This window comes from Rhagoletis zephyria, unplaced genomic scaffold (genome assembly GCF_001687245.7).
Source record: "Rhagoletis zephyria isolate East Lansing unplaced genomic scaffold, Rhagoletis_zephyria_1.1 Rzeph_scaffold_00147, whole genome shotgun sequence".
Taxonomy (NCBI): Eukaryota; Metazoa; Arthropoda; class Insecta; order Diptera; family Tephritidae; genus Rhagoletis; species Rhagoletis zephyria.
Window position 1 is genome coordinate 418,192 of NW_016157231.1, and position 27,485 is coordinate 445,676.

At 34.6% G+C, this 27,485-nt stretch overlaps 2 protein-coding genes and 1 long non-coding RNA gene across 4 annotated transcripts in view; 2 read left to right on the top strand and 1 right to left on the bottom strand.

The window, feature by feature from the left end:
* Window positions 1-12,756, bottom strand: part of neb (kinesin family member nebbish) — a 146,865-nt gene extending 134,109 nt beyond the window's left edge. For both annotated transcript variants that reach the window (XM_017638878.1, XM_017638869.1), the window contains exon 1: window positions 12,659-12,756. In XM_017638878.1, the coding sequence (XP_017494367.1) occupies window positions 12,659-12,664 (6 nt within the window). In that variant the 5' untranslated portion in view covers window positions 12,665-12,756. The remainder of the gene's footprint in view (window positions 1-12,658) is intronic.
* A 1-nt stretch (window position 12,757) lies between these two features.
* LOC108382513 (uncharacterized) lies at window positions 12,758-14,440 on the top strand. Its single transcript, XR_001849691.1, has 3 exons — window positions 12,758-12,888; window positions 13,819-14,291; window positions 14,358-14,440. It is a non-coding gene; the product is annotated as an uncharacterized LOC108382513 (long non-coding RNA).
* Window positions 14,441-16,033: 1,593 nt separating this feature from the next.
* On the top strand, window positions 16,034-17,245 carry LOC108382419 (uncharacterized). Its single transcript, XM_017638795.1, has one exon. The coding sequence runs from the start codon at window positions 16,034-16,036 to the stop codon at window positions 17,243-17,245; it is 1,212 nt and encodes a 403-aa protein (XP_017494284.1).
* The last annotated feature ends 10,240 nt before the right edge of the window (window positions 17,246-27,485 follow it).

The window sequence follows — 27,485 nt, forward strand, 5'->3', positions numbered from 1 at the left end:
CAAAAATCTCTATACCAATTTCCAGAACACTATCACAAACACTTTCAGAGATATATGGTATGAAAAATTCGATATGTATGGGTGATGCCACGCTCCCTTAATATATCGAAAGTCTGCAGTAGGTGTCCAAAATTTCAAAAAATTGGTACAGCCGTTCGCGAGATCACCTCTTATAAAAAGAAGGAACTTCTCTTTATATAATTATTGTAGGTAACACAGGGAAGCACCGATTTTTATGCGCAAATGTTGAAGCTGGTTTTTATAGGCTTTTTTGTGCTGATTAAGAATACATAAGTATAAAGTTTCCATCAGCTGCAGATTTTGAGAAAAATGTGGTGAAAGTGTCAAAAAATCGCGGTTTTTGCAATATTTGAGAAGCTCTAGCAATGAAACAAAAGATGATAGAACCTTCCACTTAGACTTAAAGTAAGGCTTGAACTTCTGACTTTAATCCCTGAAAATACCATTCCTACTCCTTGACCCCAAGGTTATATATAGTCATTTATTGAACAGCTAACACTGATTTTTACACCATTTTTGACGATAAAAAGTAAATGAGTATAGGTCACCATTAGGTGCAGCAGTAGTACTTTCAGGGATGGTAGTCTGTAGTTCTAGCTACGTGGAAGGTTCTATCAAATTTTGCTTAATTGCGGTAGGAATTCAAACTTCCCAAAATCAGTTATTCCTGTTCAACAAATGACTATATGTGACCATCAAGCAAAGGTGCGGGAACTTGCAGGGATAGTATTCGAGATTTTTAGCTTTAATCAAAGCCTAAGTGAAAGGTTCTACCACCCTTTGTTTCTTTGCTAGAGCTTCTCAAATATTGAAAAAACGTGATTTTTTGACACATTAACCTCGTTTTTCTTAAAATCTGGAGCTGATGGAAACTTTATACTTACGGATTCGTAATCAGCACAAAAAATTCGGCAAAAATAGTATTAACATTTGCTGCATCAACTTTTTTCCCTACTTTCTTGGCCTGTGTAATAAGTGTTGTTAAATATGATGTATTATGGAACGAATTTCCGTCATCCCTAGTCAAATTTGGTTTGGAGACAAACCGGTTTCGGCGTTGTGCCATCTTCAGTGTCATTTTTCGTTCTGCATAATTTTATTTATTTTTTTATTTTATGCAGAACGAAAAATGACACTGAAGATGGCACAACGCCGAAACCGGTTTGTCTCCAAACCAAATTTGACAAGGGATGACGGAAATTCGTTCCATAATACATCATACACCCACCCTGTCGGAAACAACAACAACCAAAAAGGAAATATTGTTAAATAGCCAATACCCGAATGTTTGCACCGCCTTCAAACACCTTGCGGACTGTAAAACAATTACTCAATTCTATTCTACGCATATCTATAATATGGTTATCGAATTTCAAGCGAATCGGACCATAAATAAGATTTTTTGGAATTGCGGTGTCTGGTCCACCTATCAGAAAAAATATCCTATATGTTAACCCAGCCAATAAGCTACCTACGTGCCAAATTTCAAGCAAATCGGACCATAAATAAGACTTTTTCGAATAGATCATTCCCTGGCCCACTTAACGGAAAAAATGAATCCTATATGCTAATCTAGGCAAAAGGCTACCAACGAACCAAATACATATTTTTTTAGCGTAGCTCGACCCCTGCGCCACCTATCGGAAAAATTAAAATTGTGTGCACTCCTTGTTCTAAACACCTTTCCAAAAAAAGCAGCACGCATTCGAATCGGTTATGAAACATAGGAGAAATTTGTTCCCAATTGATTCAAGCTCCCAATAAATTTCACAATTATCCGAAATTTTCTAAGCTTTCGACGAAACAAAAATCAAAATTTTCGCGTTGTTCCGGATTTTTCCGAGTTTTCCACTTAGAATTTTCTATTTTTCCATTCGAAAGCCATTCAGAAGGAATTGCACACAAAATTCCATACAAAAAAAATAAATTTTCAATTTTTCCAATTTCCCGACTTTCCCGGAGGGTTTTTCCAAAATTTTCCTTCCCCTGGCAATTACGAATAACTAAAAAAAAAATGTTTGCCAAATCGGCCCAACCGTTCTCAATTGATGAATTACTATACATTTTTCATACCATTTTTATATATATAGATAAGGAACAGCTGTTCGTAAACGGCGGTTTCCGACTGAATTTCAGATTTTTTGCAAAAGTGTACATACATGTGTATCTTTTCCTGTCATAAATATATCGACAGTCCTCTACAATAACGACACAATTCAAAATTCAAAAATAAAAACTCGTACTATTGTTAAGTGGCTCATGTCTTTAATCGTTGTCTTATTCATGTATAATCTTTACTACTTACTTTAGTTAGAATCAGATATGGGTTACCCAAGGATTAAAGATATGAGCCTCTTAAGAGTAATAAGGGATTTGATTTTTTGAATTTTGAGTTGTGTCGTTATTGCAGAGGACCATCGATATGTGAATTCACATATTTCGATAATGAGATAAATTCTAGCATCAAAACGATTTTTAGTTACATATACATATGTAACTCAATTTCAGCGCCACCTGACGGCAAATTTTTTTCGAAAGGATTCTTTTTCCTGTTATCAATACATATTTTGAATCTGAGGATAATCGGAACATAAACCCGATTTTTAGTAATAACTCGACTCTAACGCCACCTGGCGGCTCTTTTTTTTGCAATGGTATTGTTTTTCCTATTGTCAATACATAACTTGAATATGAGACGAATCGGACCATAAACACGATTTTTAGTAATAACTCGACTCTAACGCCCCCTGGCGGCTCTTTTTTTTGCAATGGTATTGTTTTTCCTATTGTCAATACATAACTTGAATATGAGACGAATCGGACCATAAACACGATTTTTAGTAATAACTCGACTCCAACGTCACCTGGTGACTCTTATTTTGCAATGGTATTGGTTTTTCTATTGTCAATACATATCTCAAATATGAGGCGAATTGGACCATAAATACGGGTTTTACTAATAACTCGACTACAGCGCCATCTAGCGGTTGTTTTAATAGCTATTCTGCTATTCGGAAGGTAGACAATTTCAAAAAACAAATATCATAAAAATCGGTCCAGCCGTTCTTGAGTTATAAATGGTGTAACTAACACGACTTTGTTTTATATATATAGATTAATATTTTTTTATAAATGTCTAGCTCTTTATACGAAAAACACCGTGCGATAGCATTCGCGAAACCCTGGGCCAAATATAGTAAAATTGCGTTTTTAGTTTTTCATTCTGACGTGAGTAATTCAAAAATTATTTAAAAAGTCAGTGAAATGTGCTTAGAGAAAAAGTATGGGTACCAAATTAAAGAGAAAATTCTGTAACCGGATTAAATTTTAAGTATTACGGGTAAGTATTGAAAATGTCCGTTTAAAATTTTATCCTTGAATATCCTTTCAATTTTGCAATATTTATTTTTGAAAAAATTTATAAGAACTCGATAAAATCTTCGAATTACGTCCTTCTTACTTTATCAGTACCCTAAAAATTACCTATTCGTCCTTCTGAATCCAAAAAAAATATTTTTTTTTATATTCTAAAGAAATTTCCTGTTTCATTTGGATCCCATATTTTTATTCTACGTTACACTGAATTTTTTAAATACTTTTTGGAATTAATCATATCTTTGAAATTACACAGTCCTTTAAAATCAGGGAATGAAACCGAAACCCAAACCGAAACCGTAACCGTTTAAAACCGTTTCGTTTTTCAAAACCGAAACCGAAACCGTAACCGTTATCTTGACCTGAAAAGGAACGATACCGAAACCATTTCAATCACAGGTTTCAATCGGTTTCCAGAAATTTACAAAAATAATAAATAAAAATTTCTGTGAAATAAATGATTTATTTAACCAAAATCAGCAACATTTTGCTAAAATTCTTGTTAAGTAGTAAATAAGTATGGCAAGGTAACTTTTCGCAAAAATCTGCTGATGACTTTGTTGTTGTGAATCGATAATCGATTAATTATATATAAGTAGTTTCTTTCCCGTACGCAATGCGAGATCCCCCGTGTGCCCAAAATAGCCCAGAAATCATGCCTGTACTCAACCAAATGGGTAATAGAGAGCGAAAATTCGAGCGTATTCGATCGTAAGTGTATTCTTCTTCCTGCCCGAAACAGCCCGAAATTTTCTCCGAGTAAAAATGGATAAAGTGTCAAAGTGCATATCAGCTGTATTGTGTTTACATGTTGCCTGCATTTACTTGGTGCTTTTAAGGAAAAGTGAATGGCCTGTTGATGTATTTTCAATCTATGTACTTAAAATCAAATTTGTGAAACCAAAATTCAATTTCCAAGTGTTTGCATTTAATACCATGTTCTGACCGACAACCAAAACATTTTTCCTTCATTTTCTTTTCATTTACAACCTTTAACTTTCATTCTTATTTTGCTTTGGCCAGGCAATTAACAATAAATCCGAAATGGCGTATTAAAGATGATAAAATATGACTTCCACTTCGATAAATAATCGAAAAAAACTAGTGAAGACACCGATTGGAATGAGTGGAAAGTGAGTTTTCAAGTAGTTTTCAGCGAAAACTGGTTTTCGTTTAACAGATTTTATATGGACGAAAACACAAGTTTTAGGTCGAAAACCAGTTTTAGCAACGAAAACATGTTTCCGATGTCGGTCAGAACATGGTATAAGTGACAAAAACAAGAACAACGTGAATCAGCTGTTTCTCGACTTGTGGGCACGAAATGTGGGTTTTTGCGTTTCCGTACTTCTGAACTTTGTTCCATTTTTGAAAGAAAATGTTTCTCTTATTCTCTAATTACCAAATCCGGGAAAGAACCTAGTGTTGATATTATCAGTGAACTGTAATTTTCGATTTTCTTTCCTCAACGTTTAAGACATTGTGATTTAAATAATATCAACAAAATTTCTGTGAAAAACCGAAACCGGAACGAAACCGAAACCAAAACCGAAATAAATTTTGAAGAACGAAACCAAAACCGAAACCGAAACACTTGGCAAAACCGAAACCCAAACCGGAACGTTATTTTGAATCGGTTTCATTCCTTGTATAAAATAAATCCTCACGCCAGAGAGAAAAACTGAAAACGCCGTTTGTGTGTAAAATTGACTACCGCATGGTGTTATACATATGTATAATGAGGTAGATATTTATAAAAAAACTTTAAACATTAAATAAACAAAACAAAACTGTCTATATGACAACACTGGCGTTTCTTTTATTTCTACCACTAGTATGTACATTAGGGTGGTCCAAATATGCATGTGAAAAATTAAAGTCGGAATTTTTATGCTCTCACCCCCTAGGATTGTTCTATATTGAAAAAAATATACCCTTATTTTTTTATTTTGAAATGAAAAAATATTTAGAGGTCGCTCAAAGCCCCCAAAGTTTTCCATGTATTTTATATGGGGGAAAAACAACCTTTCGTAGAAATGGTATAGAATAGTTAAAAATCAATATTTTTCTACCAGAAATCTCTGTTTATCTGCAGGAGATTTCCAGTAATAATACCCAATTGTTTATTTAACCATTTTTCATCGCAACTATAATTTATAGATCCGCCAAAAACACACAAAAACCCCGAAAAATGCAACGGGGCGACCAATAAAAACCCGTTAGTATTAAAAAATGGTTAAATAAGGAATTGGGTATTATTATTGAAGCTCTCCTGAAGATAACCAGAGGGTTTCAATCGAAAAATATTGATTTTCGAGAATGGTATACCATTTCTACAAAAAATTTGATTTTCCCCATATAAAAATACATGGAAAACTTTGATCGCTTGAGCTACCTCTAAATATTTTTTGATTTCAAAATAAAAAATAGGGGTATACTTCTTTTTCGATATAGAACAATCCTAGGGGGTGAGAGCATTACAATTCCGACTTTACTGTTTTTGGACCACCCTAATGTACATATACATGAAATTCTTCCAACCACAAAATACATTTGTTGACTTAAATTTTTTTGCATCGAGCTTTTTTTCGATATACCGTAATTAACTTTACCAGATACATATGTACACGCAAAGCAGAGGTCTTCGACATGAGAAAACGTCCCTCTTGGTCTAAAAAAAAACGTAATTTTCTACCCAAAAACGTCTTTTTCAAAAGCATGCACAAAGAATTGTTCTTATTAAACTTACTGTATACAATGGTACATAAGTATTTATGTAAGGTATATTAAAATGTCATTTCGACAGAGCACATTTACAATTCATTGTAAACTGGTTTGAGATCGTTAATATAAAAATCATTTTATACATACACTTGTGATCAGCTGATTCAGTCATCAACATTTTGATCGATTGTGGCTGTTTTTCTTTTGTTTAATTAATGTTTATTATTTTTCCATAAAAGCCTAGCTCATTATATAACAAACTAAATATAAATCCACATTTCAAACTTTGTGCAAAAATTACAAAAAAATCTGCACAGTTTCAGCTAGATTTTCAACATTTTATTCAGAGTTTTAAGAATTTTTTTGAGTATACAGCTTAATAGCCCATTAAATTCCCATTAAATTCCAGGGTAATAATGTGCAAGTTATAAGTTGCTAAGGAATCGCGTTGATTTTTAATATATTTTTTTTCTTGTAGACATTTGGTTATATGGTCGGTTGTCGAAAATGCTAAATTACGTTCTACTAAGAAGGAACATAGCAATATTTCAGAATTTTTTGCGTTCACTACATTTTCAATGAAGCCTTAAAAAAGTCGCCTACTTTTTTATGACTTTTTATGCTGCTACAGTTTTTTTTGGTTGCTGTCGCGAGCGTGCGTGTTGCAATAGATCAGCTCTTCCTGATTTGGCTTTTAATGTGCAATTGCAAACATTGCAATAAGCCTCTTAACCTCAAGTGTTCACAAAACCAGCCAAGAATCCAAAAAAATGCGCGTACGCTTGGTTTGCATCATATTTAAGTCATCTGTGTCCAAAGAATAAATATCTTTTGAAGAAGCTGCTGCAAAAAACAAAGCTTGTAAAGATTTATTAAGAAAATAATTCAACATCAGTTCTACTTACAAGATTTAGTAACAGAAAAAAATTACTGAGAAGTTAAAAAACTTAATTTTTCACACAAAAAACGTCTGAACGTCAACAGGATACAAAAAACGTCCAAATGACGTTAAAAACGTCAACCTGGCAACGCTGACGCAAAGTATTATTAAATACGTATACATTTAATTGCTGTCTTTTGTTTTGTTACTTATGAAATAACTTTCACTTTGAATAAAAAAGTAGGTTCCAAACGCATTTATTTATTATTTATTTTAACCCATTAATGATCAAAACAAAACTACAAGAATTTTTTTGAAAATTTGTTTATTTATTAATTCAATGTGATACATTTAAATGTGTGAAGAAGAAAAAATTTGGAAAATTTTTGTGCTTAGCATTTTAAAGGTGTGTACCCAAATTGGCACAGTGGCCACTTAAGAGTGATAATTTAGTTATAAGTTTTATCGCAAAAACGTTGATCTATAACAGTTATTAGATGAGAAATATTTTTTCAGTTGCCGATAAGAGTTATTTCCCAACGTTTATTTTTTACGTTACCTCATAAAAGTTACTGCCCAACGTTTATTTTTTACGTTGCCCATAAGAGTTATTTCCCAACGTTTATTTTTTACGTTGCCTGATAACAGTTACTCCCCAACGTTTATTTTTTACGTTGATAATAAGTTATTTCCCAACGCTTATTTTTTACGTTGCCTGATAGCAATTACTGCCCAACGTTTTTTTTTACGTTACTGATAACTATTATGCAATAGAAATATTTTTTCCGTTGCCAGTCTATATAAGTATATAATTTGAATGCCAACAGATCTGCACCGTTCGTTCGATTTTCAAAAGTGAGGTGTCAAATTACAGGGGTTGCCACCTGTTAAAAATCTAGCTTAAAATGAATTTATAAGTTAAATGAATTACTTCATCATGGGTATAAACCGAAATAGTTTTGACAGGGGTTTTCGAAACTGCATGAAGGAGGGTTGCCGCCTGTTTGAAAAGCTACATTGAAATGTACACGTACCGAAGATGTATATTTCGTAATTCACAAAGGCCCTAACCAATACATCGGTCCCTGGTCCACTTCCGGGAAAAAAAGGATTCTGTATCGTAATCCAGGCAAAAAGCTACCTACAGTTGTCCACAAAATAATAGGAGTGCGATATTTTGACCAGTTTTGGCTATTTGTCTTTTGTTTATTTAATGTTTATTATTTTTTTATAAAAGCCTAGCTGGCTATACAACAAACACCATATAAATTCAGATTTTAAACTTTGTATAAAAATTATAAAAATTTTGCAATTTTTCACCCAAATTTCAAACTTTTTAATCAGAATCTTTAGAAAAAATTCTGGTATGCAGTTTTGTAGCACATTCAATTCTAGTCTGAAGAAGTGCAAGTTTCAAGCGGCTAAAAAATTCCGTTGATTTTTGGCAATTTTTTTGCTGGCAGTGTCCTCCATATAAAAGAAAATTGTCGACATACTTTGTATGGAAAAAACGTGAAACACCTTTAACCAAAAAAATTCTCAAAAATCAACGGAATTTTTTAGCCGCTTGAAACTTGCACTTCTTCAGACTAGAATTGAATGTGCTACAAAACTGCATACCAGAATTTTTTCTAAAGATTCTGATTAAAAAGTTTGAAATTTGGGTGAAAAATTGCATAATTTTTATACAAAGTTTAAAATCTGAATTTATATGGTGTTTGTTGTATAGCCAGCTAGGCTTTTATAAAAAAATAATAAACATTAAATAAACAAAAGACAAATAGCCAAAACTGGTCAAAATATCGCACTCCTATTATTTTGTGGACAACTGTATGTACCAAATTTTAAGCAAATCGGGCCATAAATACGACTTTTTTGAATAGATCGGTCCCTGGTCTACTTCCCGGAAAAATAGATCCTATATGCTTATCTAGGCAAAAAGCTATCTGCGTACCAAATTTCAAGCAAATCGGACCATAAATAAGATTTTTTCAAAACGATCAGTCCCTGGTCCACTTCCCGGAAAAAAAGGATTTCATATGGTAATCTAGGCATAAAGCTACCTACAAACCAAATTTTAAGCAAATCGGGCCATAAATACGATTTTTTTGAATAGATCGGTCCCTGGTCTACTTCCCGGAAAAATAGATCCTATATGCTTATCTAGGCAAAAAGCTATCTGCGTACCAAATTTCAAGCAAATCGGACCATAAATAAGATTTTTTCAAAACGATCAGTCCCTGGTCCACTTCCCGGAAAAAAAGGATTTCATATGGTAATCTAGGCATAAAGCTACCTACAAACCAAATTTTAAGCAAATCGGGCCATAAATACGATTTTTTTCGAATAGATCGGTCCCTGGTCCACTTCCCGGAAAAATAGATCCTATATGCTAATCTAGGCAAAAAGCTATCTGCGTACCAAATTTCAAGCAAATCGGACCATAAATAAGATTTTTTCGAAACGATCAGTCCCTGGTCCACTTCCCGGAAAAAAAGGATTCCATATGGTAATCTAGGCAAAAAGCTACCTACAAACCAAATTTTAAGCAAATCGGGCCATAAATACGATTTTTTTTCGAATAGATCGGTCCCTGGTCCACTTCCCGGAAAAAAATGATTCTATATGGTAATTTAAGCATAGAGCTACCTACGCTCCAAATTTCGAGCTAATCGGACCATAAATATGATTTTTTCGAATAGATCGGTCCCAGGTCCACTTCCCCGAAAAAAGGATCCTATATCCTAATCTATGCAAAAAGCTACCTACGTACCAAAATTTTAAGCAAATCGGACCATAAATACGATTTTTTTCCAATAGATCGGTCCCTGGTCCACTTCCCGGAAAAAGGGTGTCCTGTATGCTAATCTAGGCAAAAAGATACCTTCATACCAAATTTTAAGCAAGTCGGACAATAATAAGATTTTTTCGAATAGATCTGTCCCTGGTCCACCTACCGGAAAAAAGTAAATTTTTTTTGGCCTGAAACATGGTGGTTGCTGAAAGCTATTTATACACAAAATTTCATCAAAATCGTATCAGCCGTTGGCGAGATTACCTGTTACAAAAAAAATGGACTTCTCTTTATATACTTAGTACAGAACTATACTATCTTCTAGCAACGGAAAAAATATTTCTATTGCATAATAGTTATCAGGCAACGTAAAAAATAGGAGTTGGGAAATAAATCTAATCGGCAACGTAAAAAATAAACGTTGGAAAATAACTCTTATGGGCAGCGTAAATAATAAACGTTGGGCAATAACAGTTATTGGCAGCGTAAAAAATAAACGTTGGGAAATAACTATTATCGGCAACGGAAAACATATTTCTCATCTAATAACTGTTATGAAACAAAGTTTTCGTTAAATTTCAGAATTCGGGCAACGTTTTCAATTTGTACATTCGAGATAACAGTTATTTTTGGTCCCTGCAAATGACACATCGTACTCGCTTCAGAAGTTTTTCAGGCACGTGATCGGTGCCATCCCTCTATATAAGACGTTGACGGACGAGCAGAGTGTCTTTGGAGCGATTGCTTTAGATAGAATCTGGCTATGTTTCGTCGGAAGAGTAGTTGGTCCATCGTATCTTCTCTGGAATGTACATGCAATCGCCAAGCATTTGATCCTGTACAGGGAAATTGACTGATCCATTTCATCAACTCCACCCATGGCCTTATTATAATTTTGGAATTTTGGGATTTTGAAATCAACCCTTTGTTTTTTTCAGCAGACCATCTTTTTACAGTTCCTACTGGCTCGTAAGAATCATAGTTCGTTGCCATTGTTCAAATGCTGTTGTCCTTCCACCGAACCAGTAACACTTCATTCCTTTCATCGAATCTGTAATCAAACTCTCCTCTTGATTTTTTTTTCATCTCCTTTGCATTTACCAATGGGCATTTCTTAGTGCGGTTTTCACGAATGGTTCCTGTAGCTCGATAACCTAATTGCCTCAAATCGCTTAGCAGATCATAGCTACTGAAAAAGTTATCAAAGAAAGCTTTATGGTTTGCAGGATCGGTTATCATTTTATTTAACAACATCTTAACAACTCTAGTTCCTAGAGGCTCAGTACTAGAAGTAGCAGCTTTACCACAATAAATATCGAAGTTGTAGCAATATCCCGAAGAACTAGCTGCGACCCAAAACTTACGGGTTTTCCTCTAATAAATTGTTTCGCCGAATGATGACCGTAATACTTTACCATGGACTCATCAATGGAAATATTTTCGTGAAAAATATTCCATTGGTTGAATTTCTTCATGAGCATATCCCCAAGCTTTCGTACTTTGAACATCGGTAGTATTTTGAGCGTCGTTATTGTCTACAAGATGTAAATTCCTTTTTATTTCCCTAAACCTGTTACTGGACATAGCGTTCGATACTGCATGGACTCCGATATCCTCATCTAATGACCAATACATACGCTCTCTAGGTAGTTTATGATAACCACTCAATATTAGTATTCCGAAGAAAATTTTCAGCTCTCCAGCACTGACAACGAAATTGTGTCGATTATTCTGACTCGCATATAAGTTACTGAAGTCGGCAATCACGGTAAATACATCGTCGTCAAAGAACATTTCAAATATTTGAACCGGTGTGAGATTTTTCACTTCATCTTTCATGCGACTATCATTTATTACTCGGTTGTCAGATTCTGTAAATGTATTCGTATAATGTGGAGTACACTTACGCCAAACTGGAGTATTTGATGTTTGAGGTACACTGGAACTGATTCGGGCTCTTTTGGTAGCTAATGGCTCGTCATCACTGCTATTTGCTGAATCTGAATAAACATCAACATCGCGGGCAAATATCTCAATATTTCCGGGAACATCATTCGGCATGCTAGATGGAGCATCGTTGTCATCAAAACCCTCTTCTTCGTCAGTAACAACGCTGGGTTCCGGGGGAATTATAGCCAAGTCACACTCCAAACCATCACAACTGTCTTTTACGATAGAACTTATGGCCTCTTCTAGACCTTGGAAGTTGGTACTTGCTTTAAATATTCGCTTACGACTTATTTTCAAACTCTGCGAAATAAGGATAAATTGAGTACACTTGTGGCCGCTGTACCCGAATTTGAACAGCCATGTTTTGAGTAAAACAAATACTTACATTCTTTATATACGTTACTATAAAATATTGTAAATGATTGATTATTTATTGAATTTGGTATATTACAATCAAAAATGATGATTGCATTTATCTACATATTACTACAATTAAAAAATAATACATACCTCCACGCGCGTCTTGATAAGAAATTTCAGCAAATAAGTAAACAAAAATCACAACTAATAGATACATCTTTTTATTGTATATTTAACCACTGCACTTCTAACTACTCAAAACTGAAATTAAATTTGCACTGGTGTCAACACTTGTCAAATTGGCACGGCGACCATTAATGGGTTAATGATTGGAGAGCTTCTCAAACTATATTGAAGCAATTTTTTCGATTTAAGTTATTGATGATGATTGATGATAATGAATATCTAAATCCCGGGATCCCGGGATTGTGCTAACGAGAACCCGAAAATCCCGGGATCGTAAAAAGCGAAAAAATTAACATCCCTAATAAGTACGTATACATACATATATGTATGTATGTACATATATACATGCATATAAACAATATGTTTACCTTCATAGCGCGCTACCCCGTGTGACTCACGTACACCATTTTCGCCCTCTCTTTCTCACGACGAAATGGCGAAACGCCGTCACATGCGCGAACCCGACTGTTGCTCAATGAGAGAGGAGATTGCATTAGCCATTTTCTGTGCTTATTTGTGGCCAGTGGAGGTGTTCTGTTGCATTGCAAAGAATATGAAAAAAAACGGCACGAGACTGCTAACGCAAAATAAACGCAACGTAAATATTCAGGAAAACAAACAACTAAACCAGTCGACAGAGTCACATACAGTGTTGCCGTTTTGATCCAAATGGATCAAAATGATACATTTTTCATCGAATTTTTAAAAGATACTTTTATTTTTAACTACTATAAATTGTGATACATTTTAATTCACAAGTTGAGGGTAACTCTTTCCATCTTAAGACTTTTATGATTTTGTGGCCACACATTAGTTTGTTTCCTTTCATTGAACATACCACCTTTAATCTGCATATGGCATCATTGTTAGCTACAGAAAACTAGCCTGTTCCCGTACTCCAGGATTTAGTCCGAAATAGTCCGAAGTCGTTTCCTTTCACACATTTATCATATATTTTGCGAACAACTTCTCACTAAATTATGGAGTGCGGGGACAGGCTAATATTGTCGTTCCTTTTCCTTTTTAATTTTGAAGCTGTCGGATGTGGTACTTTGCTAAAGGCAGGCTCACGATTGGTACATTTGTACAGATTTGTACATTTTGGCAGTCTAAGAGTGGTGTTCTTTAGAAATTTGAGTTCAGCTCAATAAAAGAATTTTAAAACAACACTACTCTGTAACTGTACAAATCTGTACAAATGTGCCAATCGTGTAAAACTGCGTTAAGAATTTTGTCTAGAGTAATCCAGTAAGTATTGTGAAAACCACTGTTATGTGTTTACAGTGTTAAACACCACATTGACAAGTGATTTTAGTTAAGTATGCAAATGAATTAAACTGTTACCGAGTATAAAAGCTTTATTTTCACTCTGTATTTTATATAAAAACCAAAAAATATTAATAAAAACTGTCAACGATATCAATTAAAAATTCAAACTACCATTTTAATTAAAGTATTAGAAGTTTTATTGAAGATTGATACTTTGATACTTGAACTTTTTTTCATGATACTTTTGATCCATTTTAAGGAAATTTGGTGATACATTTCTTCTGAACGCCGCGGCAACACTGGTCACATATGCATCCACATTAAGGCGTATCACGGGAAAAAGTTTAGTGTGTGTCAGTTTTATGCATATATGTAATACTCCTATATTGGCAGTAACAGCCAGTATAGTCCGAAAACATTACAGTGCAGATATATCAATAAACACGTACAAATACACGTACACATACGTTTATAAATACCCTGCAGTGCAAAGTCAAAGCAGTCAGTAAAAATACCAGTGCATTAACTAGGATGTGCCAATTGACAATTTCGAAGAACTTAAGCGTTCAGCGACATCTGCCTTTGAATTGACAACACCAAACATAAAACGCAATTAATTGCTTTTCTTACAAATGTCGGTTGTGGCGTCGCATGAAGACTGACGGTTCTGGTGCTGAGATCGCAGGTTTGAGTCCGCTTGGAGGTGGTTAAGATTTTTAAAATTAATTCAATGTAAGTCAATATAATTATTTCAGTTTAAATATAAATAATAAAATTGAAAATCTAATTTCATTGCAGAAAAAACATGCATATGGGAAGAGATACTTGTGCCATAAAACAAGAAACTAATTTCATTTTTTCATTTCATTTTATTTCATTTCATTTATCTTTTTTTTATTAGATTTAAAACTTACAATAAAAACCCTAAATAAAAAACTGCATTAAAAAAATAATAAATGAAAAATAAAAATAAATAAAAAAATTAAAAAAATATATAAAAAAAGTTCCCTGCGCCAGGGAATGAACCCCGGACCTCAGGAATACCACGCCAGTGCTCTGCTCTGTCGGCCATTACCACTGTTGCAGCGCCGCGAGCAAAGTGGCATACTTATGCTTTTCACGGGGTATGAATTGGCACACGATCACATTAACTGGTATGATGCTACTACTATTTCTACTGGTAGATGCTGATGCACAGCCTGACAATTGACATCTCGTAGGACATCCCCGTGTTAAAAATACTAATCGCTTACATTGAAAATAGACAGAACGTGAACTAGTTGGGCTGAAAAGCAAACTGGTAGTATTCTAGTTCACAACTACCCTGTAGGATCTCGGAATAGACTTAGAGCACACCACAAACTAGACTGCAAGTGATTGTAACTAGTCCAAAGTTTGGTTCAACAACATGTAAAATTCTATTTACATTTTACCTTGAATGTCCTAGGCTCGGACCAATTGTCCCCTTCTGCATTACATTGTAAGCAATTTTGGGGGAAAAAAACAAAAATAAAGCTTGCGCCAGCTGCGATTCGAACCGGGGTTCTCAGATTTTCTAAGCGGATACTCTCTCTGCATGCCAATGTCGCACATGAAAATTTGTTGACTAAGTACCTACATATCAGCAAGCCGTTAATTGTACCCGTTGTCCGCTACTGCATGACATTGTAACCAGTTTTAGATCAAAACTCATACCTTATGCATTACATTCGGACCATTTTTAGTACAATTCACCTGTTTTACATTACATTGCTTTATATTTTTGGACTATCTTTGGTCTAGATACAAAGCTACTATACCTACGACTATATTTTTCGAGCAATTGGACCAATCTTTCCTTCAGGGTAGTAGCTTTCCCTGCAGGATAAATATGTACACAACACATGCACAAAAACGCTACTCACGTAAACAATACATAAACAAAAACGGTACTGGACTGTTAGCTTACTGCCAATATAGAAGTATTATATGTATACCGTCGTTTAAAGTACAAAACCGCGTAACTGACATTTGCTGCCAAAAATTTAATTTGCTCACACAACCTTTTGGCTCAATCTTTATTCATTCATCCTGAAATATACTAGCCAGATATGTGATTGCTTTATAAAAAAGAGAACCATTTTGTAATATGAGTGTTTTTACTCTCTAGAAAATAGTTTATGCAACCTCACATACGCGGTTTTGCATTTTGTTGATACGCGGTTTTGTACTTTAAACGACGATATATGATTTTATGGATCGTTTATCGATAGCAACGTAACTTCAGTGGCGTTGCCAGTTGCCTAAACGATATTACATATGGAAAATGGTTGCTGTGAAGGTTTTTGGAGCGTATTTAGGAGCGAAAATTGAAAAGTATATGAAATGTGAAGAATGCGTTTAATTTGAAAGAGAGATTAACGAATATAAGTGTATGTGATGAAGATGTTTTAGTGTCGTTCGATGTCAGTTCCTTGTTTACGAATATACCGACAATGTTAGCTACAAAAATTATTATGAAAAAGTGGGACCAGATACAACGGACAACCAGCATTCCAAACCACAAATTCCAACAAATTCTTGACTTCTGCCTTAAAGGTAATAACTACTTCATGTGCAATAACAAACTATACACCCAAACATTTGGAATGCCAATGGGCAACCCCCTCTCACCGACAATTGCCGACATCATTATGGACGACCTTCTGGACAACACCATCTCGGAGCTGAAACAACACTTCAACATTGACATCAAGTTTATCAACAAATATGTAGACGATATTTTTGCAATAACAAACCGCAACGACGTGAATACAATTCTAGAGACGCTAAACAAATACCACCCAAAACTTCAGTTTACCATGGAAATGGAAGAAAACGCGAGCATACCTTTCCTTGATGTCCGTATACACAAAAACAACAACAATATTGTTCTAAACTGGTACTCGAAACCAACGTCGTCTGGACGCCTGATCAATTATCTCTCCTCCCAACCAAGAAAATATAAAATCAACACCGCGAAAAATCTTATACACAAAATACTGACGATAAGCGACCAAAAATTTCACGAAGCCAACATAGAGAAAATACACAGCATTTTGAAAAGCAACAATTATCCCAATCACCTGATACGCGAACTAATAAAACAAGAAACAATGCGAATAGGAAATCAGCAAAATAAAACGCCGACCACAGCAACAGCAAATACACCAAAGAAGTACTACAGCGTCACTTACATCCCCAAGCTAAGCGAAAACTTTGATCACAGCACATTAAAGGAACAAAACATAACTCTCGCCTACAAAACAAATAACACGTTAGCTAGAATCTACACAAGAACAAAAAGCCCACTAGACATACAGCAACAAAACAACGTTGTTTATGAAATACAATGTAAGGGCAAAGAGAACGAAAACTGTGGTAAAGTGTACATAGGGACAACAAAACGCGCATTAGGTGTTCGCATAGCCGAACATAAAACAGATATAAGGAAACAAAAACACAGCACAGCCCTATCACAGCACATATTAAACAGCGGCCACACAGCTGATTTCACTAACACTAGGATTATTGACAAGGAAAAGAGGGAAATGACGAGATACACTTTGGAAAGCTTAAGAATATTAGAAAAAAGGGAGAATACGATCAACAAAAAAGAAGATACGGACAACATCGCGGCCGCCTACATGTTATGCATATCAAAATAAACAATTTAGTAATGACAAGACTATCATAGAGATTGGTACTGATTATGTGTATATGTATTAATATTAAGTTTAAAGCAAATGTTTAATATTATTGTGAGTATATGTTCTTTGTATTAGTCCATAATTGTTGTCTTTGTTTTTACAAACACATGTATGCCAACTTTTATTATTCATTTTAACATCTTTTGTTTTTCCTTGTATTTCTTTGTTGGATTTAATAAACATAGTGGCCCCTGATGATGCTGGAAATTTCAGCGAAACGTTGGGCAACGAAGGTGGAATAAGTGTTTTATTTGCACCATTAAATAATAGATCACACCAGCCTACAAGTCTACCAAAAATATATTCTACATACTGATCGCTACAAAAACCAAAAAACAGTGAAATATTTTAGTTTTTTACAGTTTAACAGAGGTTCCCAAACTTATTTTTCTCGTAGACCCCTTTCAAAACTTTACTGGTTTCGGTGGATCCCCTGATGCTCATTTCTAACATATTCCCAAAGCTCATGAAAAATGTGAAGATTAAATCTAACGATGTAATTCCGCATCGCGGATGAGTTCCAAAACTAAATTCGGAGTGGCAAAAATAAAAATAAAATATTTTCTTGTGTTCTATTTACAAAATAATGTGATTACACACTTGCAAGCTTTAAAAAACAGAGCTCGTAAAGCCATGAAAGAACTATTTCGCTCTGAGCTGTTATATTTTTTAAGAGCACTAAATAAACTCCTCACATGTTCGGCTCACTAATGAATTTGCATGTGATGTATTTGTCAAATAGTTTATTTGTGTTGATTGCATCATTTTTATTTTTATCACTCCGAGTTTTAAAGTGATGCGAAAAATATTCGCAACTCGCATTTTAAAACACAAAACTTGAAACAACAAAACTGCAAAGCTTTTTATGTCAAACTTCAAATTCAGAAACTGACAAAAAAGAAAAGACCGAATCTAGATAAATGGATGATAAACAATGTAGCAAGCAATCATCCTCTTCAAAGCAGGATGGGCAAATGGAGTTGTCATTTACGCCTATCACAGTCAGGTGGCACAAGGGCAGTGACCAGTCAGCAGTCACGTCTTCTCAGTGAGTGGGGAGTGCTATAACTGGTTACGGAACGAGGAATGCCTGGTCTAAGCCAACTGTGGCCAAAGGGTCAGATATCTCATTTCCAGGCACTCCCGAGTTGCCCGGCACCCAGAGTCGAGACTTGCATTGCCGAACTAGTTTGGAAGTACTTAGATACAGGGCTGGCCAATGCCTTAAGTGCAGCTTGGCTGTACCTGTAGACACGTAAACTCCTCCCTTCCACCTATTTTCCACGACGTAGCCTATGGCTTTGGGGATTGCAAATACCTCAGCCTGGAAGACCGAAGCATATTCCCCAAGAGAAAAAGTGAAGCTTATCCCCACTAACATCGAAAAATACTCCTTATTCTGACTCTGAGTCAGTTTTGGAGCCATTAGTGAAAATTCGACAATGTACGAGTGCGGGCTCAGTGCTGGAATTAAACCAGCATTCCCCCTCAGGGAATTCTCTCTCTCCATAATCTTTTCAACAAATGTAATGGTGGCGTACTATCAACATCCGTTTCTTCGTCTACAGGTGGCCTTTAAGGCTTCCCCACGTATGATGACTCAAAGTGACGGTAAGTTCACCAGAGCGTCAAAAACACTATACACTACTCAAAAAAATTTAAAGTTAAATAAATAGGCTATCAAGCAACCATTTTGGTTCTTTACTATCGAAACCAGATAAATTTTCATGGACCCCCACTTACAACTCGTGGACCACCATATTTTTTTCACGCCAACGTAGACCTCTGTCGAGTCTCCCGTGGACACCTGGGGGTCCTCCTGGACCACTTTGGGAATCACTGGTTTAAACGTTATTATATTTTGCAATGTATTTTGCCTTTACATAACATGGTGAAAATAACAACAAAACAACATTTTGAAATTTTAGTTCTCGTGGTAAGCGAGCTTTTTGGCGGAAAAGCGAACACTGATTGCAAATTTTTTCCTCTATCAACTGAAGCACATACATACTTTAAAACTACCGACATCCAAAATTTTTAAAATTGAAGTCATTGTCGAGGAACTTCCTTCCGCGAAAAATCGAAGAGCTGCGCAAGCTTTTATGAGCGGAGGTATTGAAGTTGAACGAAGTGTTCCCCAGCGTGTTAACCAAATATACTGCAGCTTTTTTTGGAATACTGGAATTATGCTTTGAGTCTTAACTCAAAAAGATGAAAGAAAAACCTTGAAATCATTAACGTTTGCTTACAGCGCAGGCGGTAGTTCTAGAGGATTTGAATTATTCCTTAAAGGTCGCCTGACTTAGGTCGCGTTCGTGCACTTCTCTCCCTCTTAAAAAAATGTTTGTACTGCACTTTGCATTATTGCAGATATTTCTTTAAAACTCTTTATTTTAATAATTTCATTTTACCAGCAAGCTTGTTTACAGCCACATGCTGGTTGCCAAACTGTCAAATTTCGATTATCGATAACTCTGCACCAACTGACGATAGTTGCCAGTCGTAATACAAATTTTCTCAATTGCGTTGCCAGCTGCAATGTGAAAGATGAATTAATCCGATAGATGGCGGGGGTGTGGAGATATTTTAAAAACCCGTATTTATGGACAGATATGGTTCATATTGCACAAAAAATTATACCCGATAGTTGGCGCAGGAGTCGAGATATTTGGAAAACTCGTAGTTATTGTTTGATTTTTGACATATTTAGAACGTTTTTGAGCCAAACAATGTGTTCATTTAATTTATTTAACCCTCATATGACGTTTGGGTAGAATTATACCCACAGAGGTTCGTTTTGCGTTTGTATCAGGGATGTTACGAATGTCACATTCACGGCTGACAGAATATGCCAGAAAAAACTGAAAATAGGCGCTATAAAAAGCTCGATAAATTACCAAAATATGCTAAATGAGTGAAGTTTTATTTATTGTTTGCAATATTTTTATTCAATAATCTGGGAATTACAGTATAAATTAACATGCTTTTTTAAATTAACAATTGAAAAATACCTTCTCTGGTAATTTAAAATTGTAGAATAATTCGAAAAACTCCTTTTCACATCCGTGGACAAAATTTAAATATTTTTATTCAATAATCTGGTAATTACAGCATAAAATAACACACTTTTTTAAATTCACAATTGAAAATTACCTTCTCTGGTAATTTAAAATTGTTGGATAATTCGAAAAACTTCTTCCCACATCCGTAGAAGTTAGTTGAACAAAATTTTAATAAACTTAATACTGCTGGGGAGTTCTTCGATAGTCTTCGCTTCTAGCTGTGATGGCAGTAAACAAACATTTTTTTATATTAGCAATTGTGGTATAGCCAGGATTTCTGGCCAAAATACTGTCTCGTGTTTTTGAATTTACATTTTTTTATGTGTTCAACATTTTCAATGTCAAATCTATTGTTTGAAGCTTTGTTATACATATATATTATCAAACAACCAAAAGTTGCCTTAATGAAAGCCAAATCTGTTCGGATTTCTAGAAGCTCTAACAGTATGTACAGGCACTCACAGAAGTATTCGTAATTTAGTTTTTTCACAATATTCAAAATGTTTTCCATCATAAATCTTTTTCGTCAGTTTTCATTTAAAATATAGCTCATTCTATAACAAAAACCATATAAACCATTCTTGCAAACTTTGTACGAAATTCATAAAAATGAATCAGACTTAAAAAAATGCTCATCAAAATATCAAACTTTTTATTCACAATTTTTAGAAAAATAAGGCATGAACAAAATCTATTTCCATATGGAAGAAAATACGCAACACCCTCGACAAAAAAAAATCTAAAAAATCACCAGTAATTTTTAGCTACATGAAACTTGCACTTTATTATATTAAAATTGAACGGGCTACAGAACTGCATACCGAAAATTTTTCTAAAAATTCTGAATAAACAGTTTGAAATTTTGATGCAAATTTTTTTAAGTTTGATTCGTTTTTATGAATTTTGCACAAAGTTTACAAGAATGATTTATATGGTTTTTGTTATAGAATGAGCTATATTTCAAATGAAAATTAACGAAAAAGATTTATGAAAAAAAGATTTTGAATACTGTGAAAAAACTAATTTACGAATAATTCTGTGAGTGACTGTATATGTATGTACATATGTACATTAAGCCGTATCACGACATATGAAAGAAAAGAAGTCGAAAAAATATTGGGTGTTAAATTTTTTTTTTAGGCACCCGCTAAAACCGCTAGATCACGTTTCTTGCTATAACTTTCTTATTTGATATCCGATATTCAAAACCATTATATCACCGAAAAGGTCTCGCTCAGGATTATAATTAGTCATAAATCAATTTTGGTTTTAAAACCCGTTTGGTTTATTCCTTTAATAATTAAAAATAAAAATCTAGAGATAGTATTTCCAAAATGAATGACCAAACCAAGTTATAGTCCTGAGTGAGACCTTTTCGGCAACATAAACATTTTAAAAATCTGATATCAAATAAAAAAGTTATAGAAAAAAACGCGATTTAGCGGGTACAAAAAAAAATGTTACACCCAAAATTTTTTCTTGACATAAGTATTCAAATAAAACTGTAGTTCTTATTCGACCAAAATTATTCAACTTCCGGGTAAGAATTTCGGTGCATAGAAGTACTACATATGTATATGTATACTATTATTTGCTAACGAGAAATTTCATAATTTCAACAGATATTTTATGCCATACTCAAAATGCTTCGAATTGAATCTTCACTTGCAGTTTCACACAGAGCGTATTGGACATATTTTTGCTAAACTTGAAATTCGGCAGCAATGCAGCGTACTCGAATCACGAAAGGACTACTTAAACATAATTATTCATCGAAAACGCAAAAGTTAGCAATTGCTAAGTGATGGGGTTTGCAGGGTTTTTGACAACATTATAACTTTTTATTTGTGAATAAAGCCTAACACTTTTTTATAAAAGTCTTCGTAATTTTTTTAGAGCTTTATATTTATACTATTAAATTAAAAAAAAGGAATAGTATTTCCAAATCTAGTGAAGGTTTTTAAGGCCATTTTTTTATAATTCTGAGCCAGACCTTTTCGGCGTCATTAAGATTAAAAGATCGAACATCCCGTAAGAACGCTATAGCAAAAAAGGCGATTTAGCTGTTTTTTTGTCTCGACATCAATGCTCAAATAAACGGACACACACTCAACACATTTTTCTTTAATATATGTTTACTGATACGGCTTAATGCACATGGATACCTACAAACATAGTATGTACAAATGTGCATGCTTATACGCAATCAACAACGACAAATCTATAAAAATACTCGTATATGGAAAGCGAAAAAGGTTGAACCAGTCAACAGTGAGCCATATAGTCGACGAGACAACAATTTTAGTTCAGTCTCTTTCGAGAATTCATCGGACAATAAAGTGTACTTTTTACGGTTTTGAGCATTTTGCCACACAATTACAAACATACATATATATGTATACCCTTCTGATTTACCGAATTATGTATTAAAAGCCACAATAAACCACTTTCACACTATAACAAAATAAACAAAGAGTAAATGTACGCATTTATAAAAATAAGACTTACAATATTTATATGAAAGTATTCATACGAGTATATGTATGTACATATGTAGCAAATCTACATAAAAGTCAAGAGTCGCCTTCGACAAGCATTTTAATTAAACACAGTGATACAAAGTGTGTAATAAACGCAGTTTCGGTCCTAATTATTGCCTGATTCGACGCCAGTGACGACAGCATATAGGACATTTATAATTAGGAGCAAGAACTGGTCAAACTTTAGTCAGCATTTGGTTGCAGAAAGGAATCGACACTTCGAAGATAGCGAACAAAATAGCGCTTGATCCCAAAGAAAATCAACGACGAATAGTACAACGATTACTTACAAGTGCCACACATAGCGCGTGAACACAAACGACCACTAGTGGCAGACAACTTAGAGCATAAAAAACGAGTGCAATTCTGCCTATACACATAATAACGCCTTATATTTTGTTGTATATATTTGCATCAATACTTTGCCATGGATGTTTGGGGTGTATTTGTTGGAGACTCGACAATGTCGTATGGTGGGTCAGTACGCAACTCATACTTTCGGGACTATGAGCAATTTCCTTATGGCACTTTAGAACACAACTCCAGTTCTCCTCCCAGAGATTCATACACCAAGGTCCAAGGTAGGCAACGTATAAACTATATATGCACCTACAGTATCGGTCATATCTATAGCACGCCATTTCAAAGTGATATTGTGTGCCACTTATGTTTATTTATTTATTTTTAAGAATTTTCAATTAAAATATAGTTCTTTCTCTAACAAAACCCATATAAACCCAAGTTTATCAATTTGTAGAATACAAATTACAAACTTTTTTCTCGGAAGTATTAGAATTTTTCTGAATACACAGTTTTATAGCCCAATCAATTTTAGTCTGATAATGTGCAAGTTTCAAGTGGCTAAAGGTTGCCGTTGATTTTTTAGAATTTTTTTCGCCAAAGGCGTTGCGGTTTTCTTCCATATAAAAATAAATTGATTTTATTCATTATATGGAAGCCAATGCGACAAAAAAAATTCTAAAAAATTAACGGTAATTCGTACCCACTTGAAATTTGCACATTATCAGACTTTAATTGCAGGGGCTAAAACTGTGTACTCAAAAAAATCCTAACACTTCCAAGAAACAAGTTTAAAATTTAGGTGAAATTTTGTTGCACTTTTTTGAAGTTTTCTACAAATTGTTAAACTTGGATATATATGGGGTTTGTCTGAGAATGAACTAAATTTTAATTGAAAATTCTTAAAAATAAATAAATAAACATAAGTGCCACACAATATCACTTTGAAACGGCGGGCTATAGATATGACCGACACTGTATATACCTACTTTAAAAAATTCATATTTTAACGGACAACACTAAATCATAATTAGAACAAGCCCAAAACATTTGCGGAGAAATATATTATCACAAATAAAAAAGCAAAATGTATTTGGAAATGACAAGTGAAAATACTTAAGTACATGCATACATATGTATGTACGTATGAGGTATGATGCTCATACATTACAAGAACACACCCAGTTAATTATAATACATACATATATGGGTGTTTCCAGCGGAAGGTCCACCACGACAAAAAAATAAAAGTTTTATATCTAACGTATTTATGGGCCGATTTGTCTGATTTTTTAAATATACACTGGCTATGTAAGTAGAATCATGTTTGCATAAAATGGTCTTCCTAGGTGGTGCCAAGGTCGAGATATTTCGAAAAACCGTATTTATGGTCCGATTTGGTTCGAATTTGGCGTATGTGGTTGAAACATAATAAATCATAGATTTCTAATAAATTGACCCTGAATTGGCGCTGAAGTCAAAATATAAAGTATATTCTACATAAAATACATGTTTTATTTGCGTTGAAAATTCATTTAAAAGCAATATTAACAAAAATATAACGATGGAAATTTATGTCACGTGACGCCACGTCACGTCACGTTTCACACTTGGGGTTGTAAAAGAGAATTCAAACAATTTGCATTAATTCAAAAAACTCTAAAAACAACTAGAATTGCTCCAAATCATATTAATATAAGTTTCATGAAAATAGCCATCCACAATTCGCAGAGTTTTGCGATTTTGTAAGAAAAGAAAAAATCAACTTCCATTTTTTGTCACGTAACGACACTCTCTTTAAATGCTTATATTTCAGGGCCAAGCAGTTCGATTGATTTCATTTTTCGGTTAAATATAGAGCTAATTATGTGCTATACAATGGCTCAAAAAAGTTAAAGAAAACAAATGGTATTCCTTTTTTGTATCACATTGAAATCGTACGACTGTCATGTGCGCCACCATGGGAATGCCCATATACAATATAGTTACGGTGACCATTCGTACCGATTTTGGCGGGACAGTACCGATTTTGAGAAAATTGTACCGCTGAATATTTTTTAAAATTCGGGACGTATAAGTATCCCGATTTTTTATATTTGAACCGATTATGTCCCGATTTTCACTGTTTTCTTTATTAATTTAAAAAGAGTCTCCCTGTACTATGACGCAAAAACAATTTTTCTTACAAACGTGGCAGAACATTCTTATCACAAAGAACATGGAATATAAGCAGGGTTCGGATTTGCCTCATTTTAGCCCCTCGCTCGCTCAGAGCAAACTGATCTTGCGCAACTCACGAGCAACAAACAAACGAGGCTGTTTGCAAACGAGCACTCGTTTAGTACGAGCGCACGCGGTGAGCAGCCAGCGAGCGAGTAAGCAAACGATGGCAGCGTAAGAGTAGAGCGGCAAGCAAACGAGGGCCTCATTAGCTCTACCCTCGCGAGGGCGTCGTTGCGAGCGAGGCACTCATTTGCAGCAGCAGACGAGCGAGGCGAGTAAACGAGCGCGGCAAATGAGGCGAGAAAACGAGCGAGGCAAATGAGGCAAGCAGATTAGACAGGCAAACGGGTTGTTTGGTCAGCAAAAATGTATGGGATAAAAATTGCATCAATTAAGAATTTCGAGTAAAGGATTGTATTCACGCATGCAGATATGTATATACATACATACATATATACACATATGTATATAGTTATTTATGTATATATTCTCATGCACAGAAGAATAGATGCGTGCTATTTTGGCCAGTTTTATCTACTAGGTAGGTATAATTTTTTTAATGTTCAATAATTTCTTATAAAATTTCAACTTACACAATTAGGTCTCTTTTTATGCGGTTCTCTGTTGTGCGGATTTGAATTTATGCGGGTTTTCAAACCCTATTTTCGCTGTAGCTATTTTGCCTTTTTGAGAGCTTTTATTACTTTTTTTTCAATGTGTAAGGGGCAATGCTTCTGATAAATAATTTGTCTTTGTATTCTTACATACAAGTAATTACTAAGTAATTCGGCTAAGTAACTATGTTACATATGTATAAATGAGAATATAATATTTATAAAAATCATTATTTTGTCTTTCATTTCATAAATGAGTAGGACATTAGCATTTTCAAATGAATATTCCTGGTTTAGTCCCTATACATATGTATGTATGTAGTATAATACAAAGTACTATTTGGGGTGTTAAACAATATTTGATAATTAAGGCTGGTCCACATAGAATTTTCGCGTTGACTTTGTAGTTGCCATTGGTTTGACAGAACGCACGTTAAAAGTATGCGTTCTACAATGGAGCTTGGCAGAGACTACTTTGGCCACTAAATTAACATATTAACGAGAGATAAATTAATATTTTATATCAATAATTGCATGAAAAATTATATTTATTGCCCTCATTTGATTAAAAGGAAAAACATTTCATATAATTTTATTTATTTGCAACAGCTGGCGACCGACGCAGCGATCTTTCTGCTTTGTGTGTGTGTTTGTCTGCTCTTAGCGTTGCCTAAAAGCTCAGTTAGTCAACGACGTAGCGTAAACGTAGGTTGGCGTACGTAGCACCATATAAAATTTACTGTTGATAGAGAGATAAGCAACGGCAACGTCACCGCCATGCGGTGGTGAGTTCTCGCAAACACGCGAATCCCATAAGCTAGATCGTGTCTGCGTCAACCTACGTCTACGCTACGTCGTTGACTGTTTGCGCTTTAATTTTGGCTATGTGGACGGCTGCTTTGAAATTCAACGCCAACGCAACGGCAAAGTTGTATGTGAACCAGCCTCTATTCTTTGTTTACGCAAATTTTCCCATATCTACATGTCCATACATATGTACATACATATATACATATATATATACATATGTCCTTCAACAACAGGCCACAAATAAATTTTTCACCAAGGATTATATTTCATTCATCAGGTATACAGCATAACTGTTACAAGTAGCAAACTATTTTGTGCTCACTTGTTTTTTGTTTCGTGGCACAAATGATTATAATATCCTCGTTACTTACCCTGCAAAAAATGGGACTAATCCGGGATGACTCCGGAAGCAATCGCAAAGGAGCATGCGACTAATACCACTTTTGATCTCTTTATATGGAAGGAACTGATCGCTTTTGTTCGGGCATGTCCTATGAAGAGACTAATTGTTCACATTTATACCCGCAAGGGTATAAAAAGCGACTAGTCACTTAAAAAATAAAAATAAAAATTTTCGCCAGCTGAGATTCGAACCGGGGTGCTCAGTTTTGTTAGGCGAATACTCTCTCTGTGTGCCAACGCCGCACAT

Bases quoted from the DNA above. Each gene is read 5' to 3' on its own strand.
- LOC108382419 (XM_017638795.1), top strand. From the start codon at position 16,034: ATGTTAGCTACAAAAATTATTATGAAAAAGTGGGACCAGATACAACGG.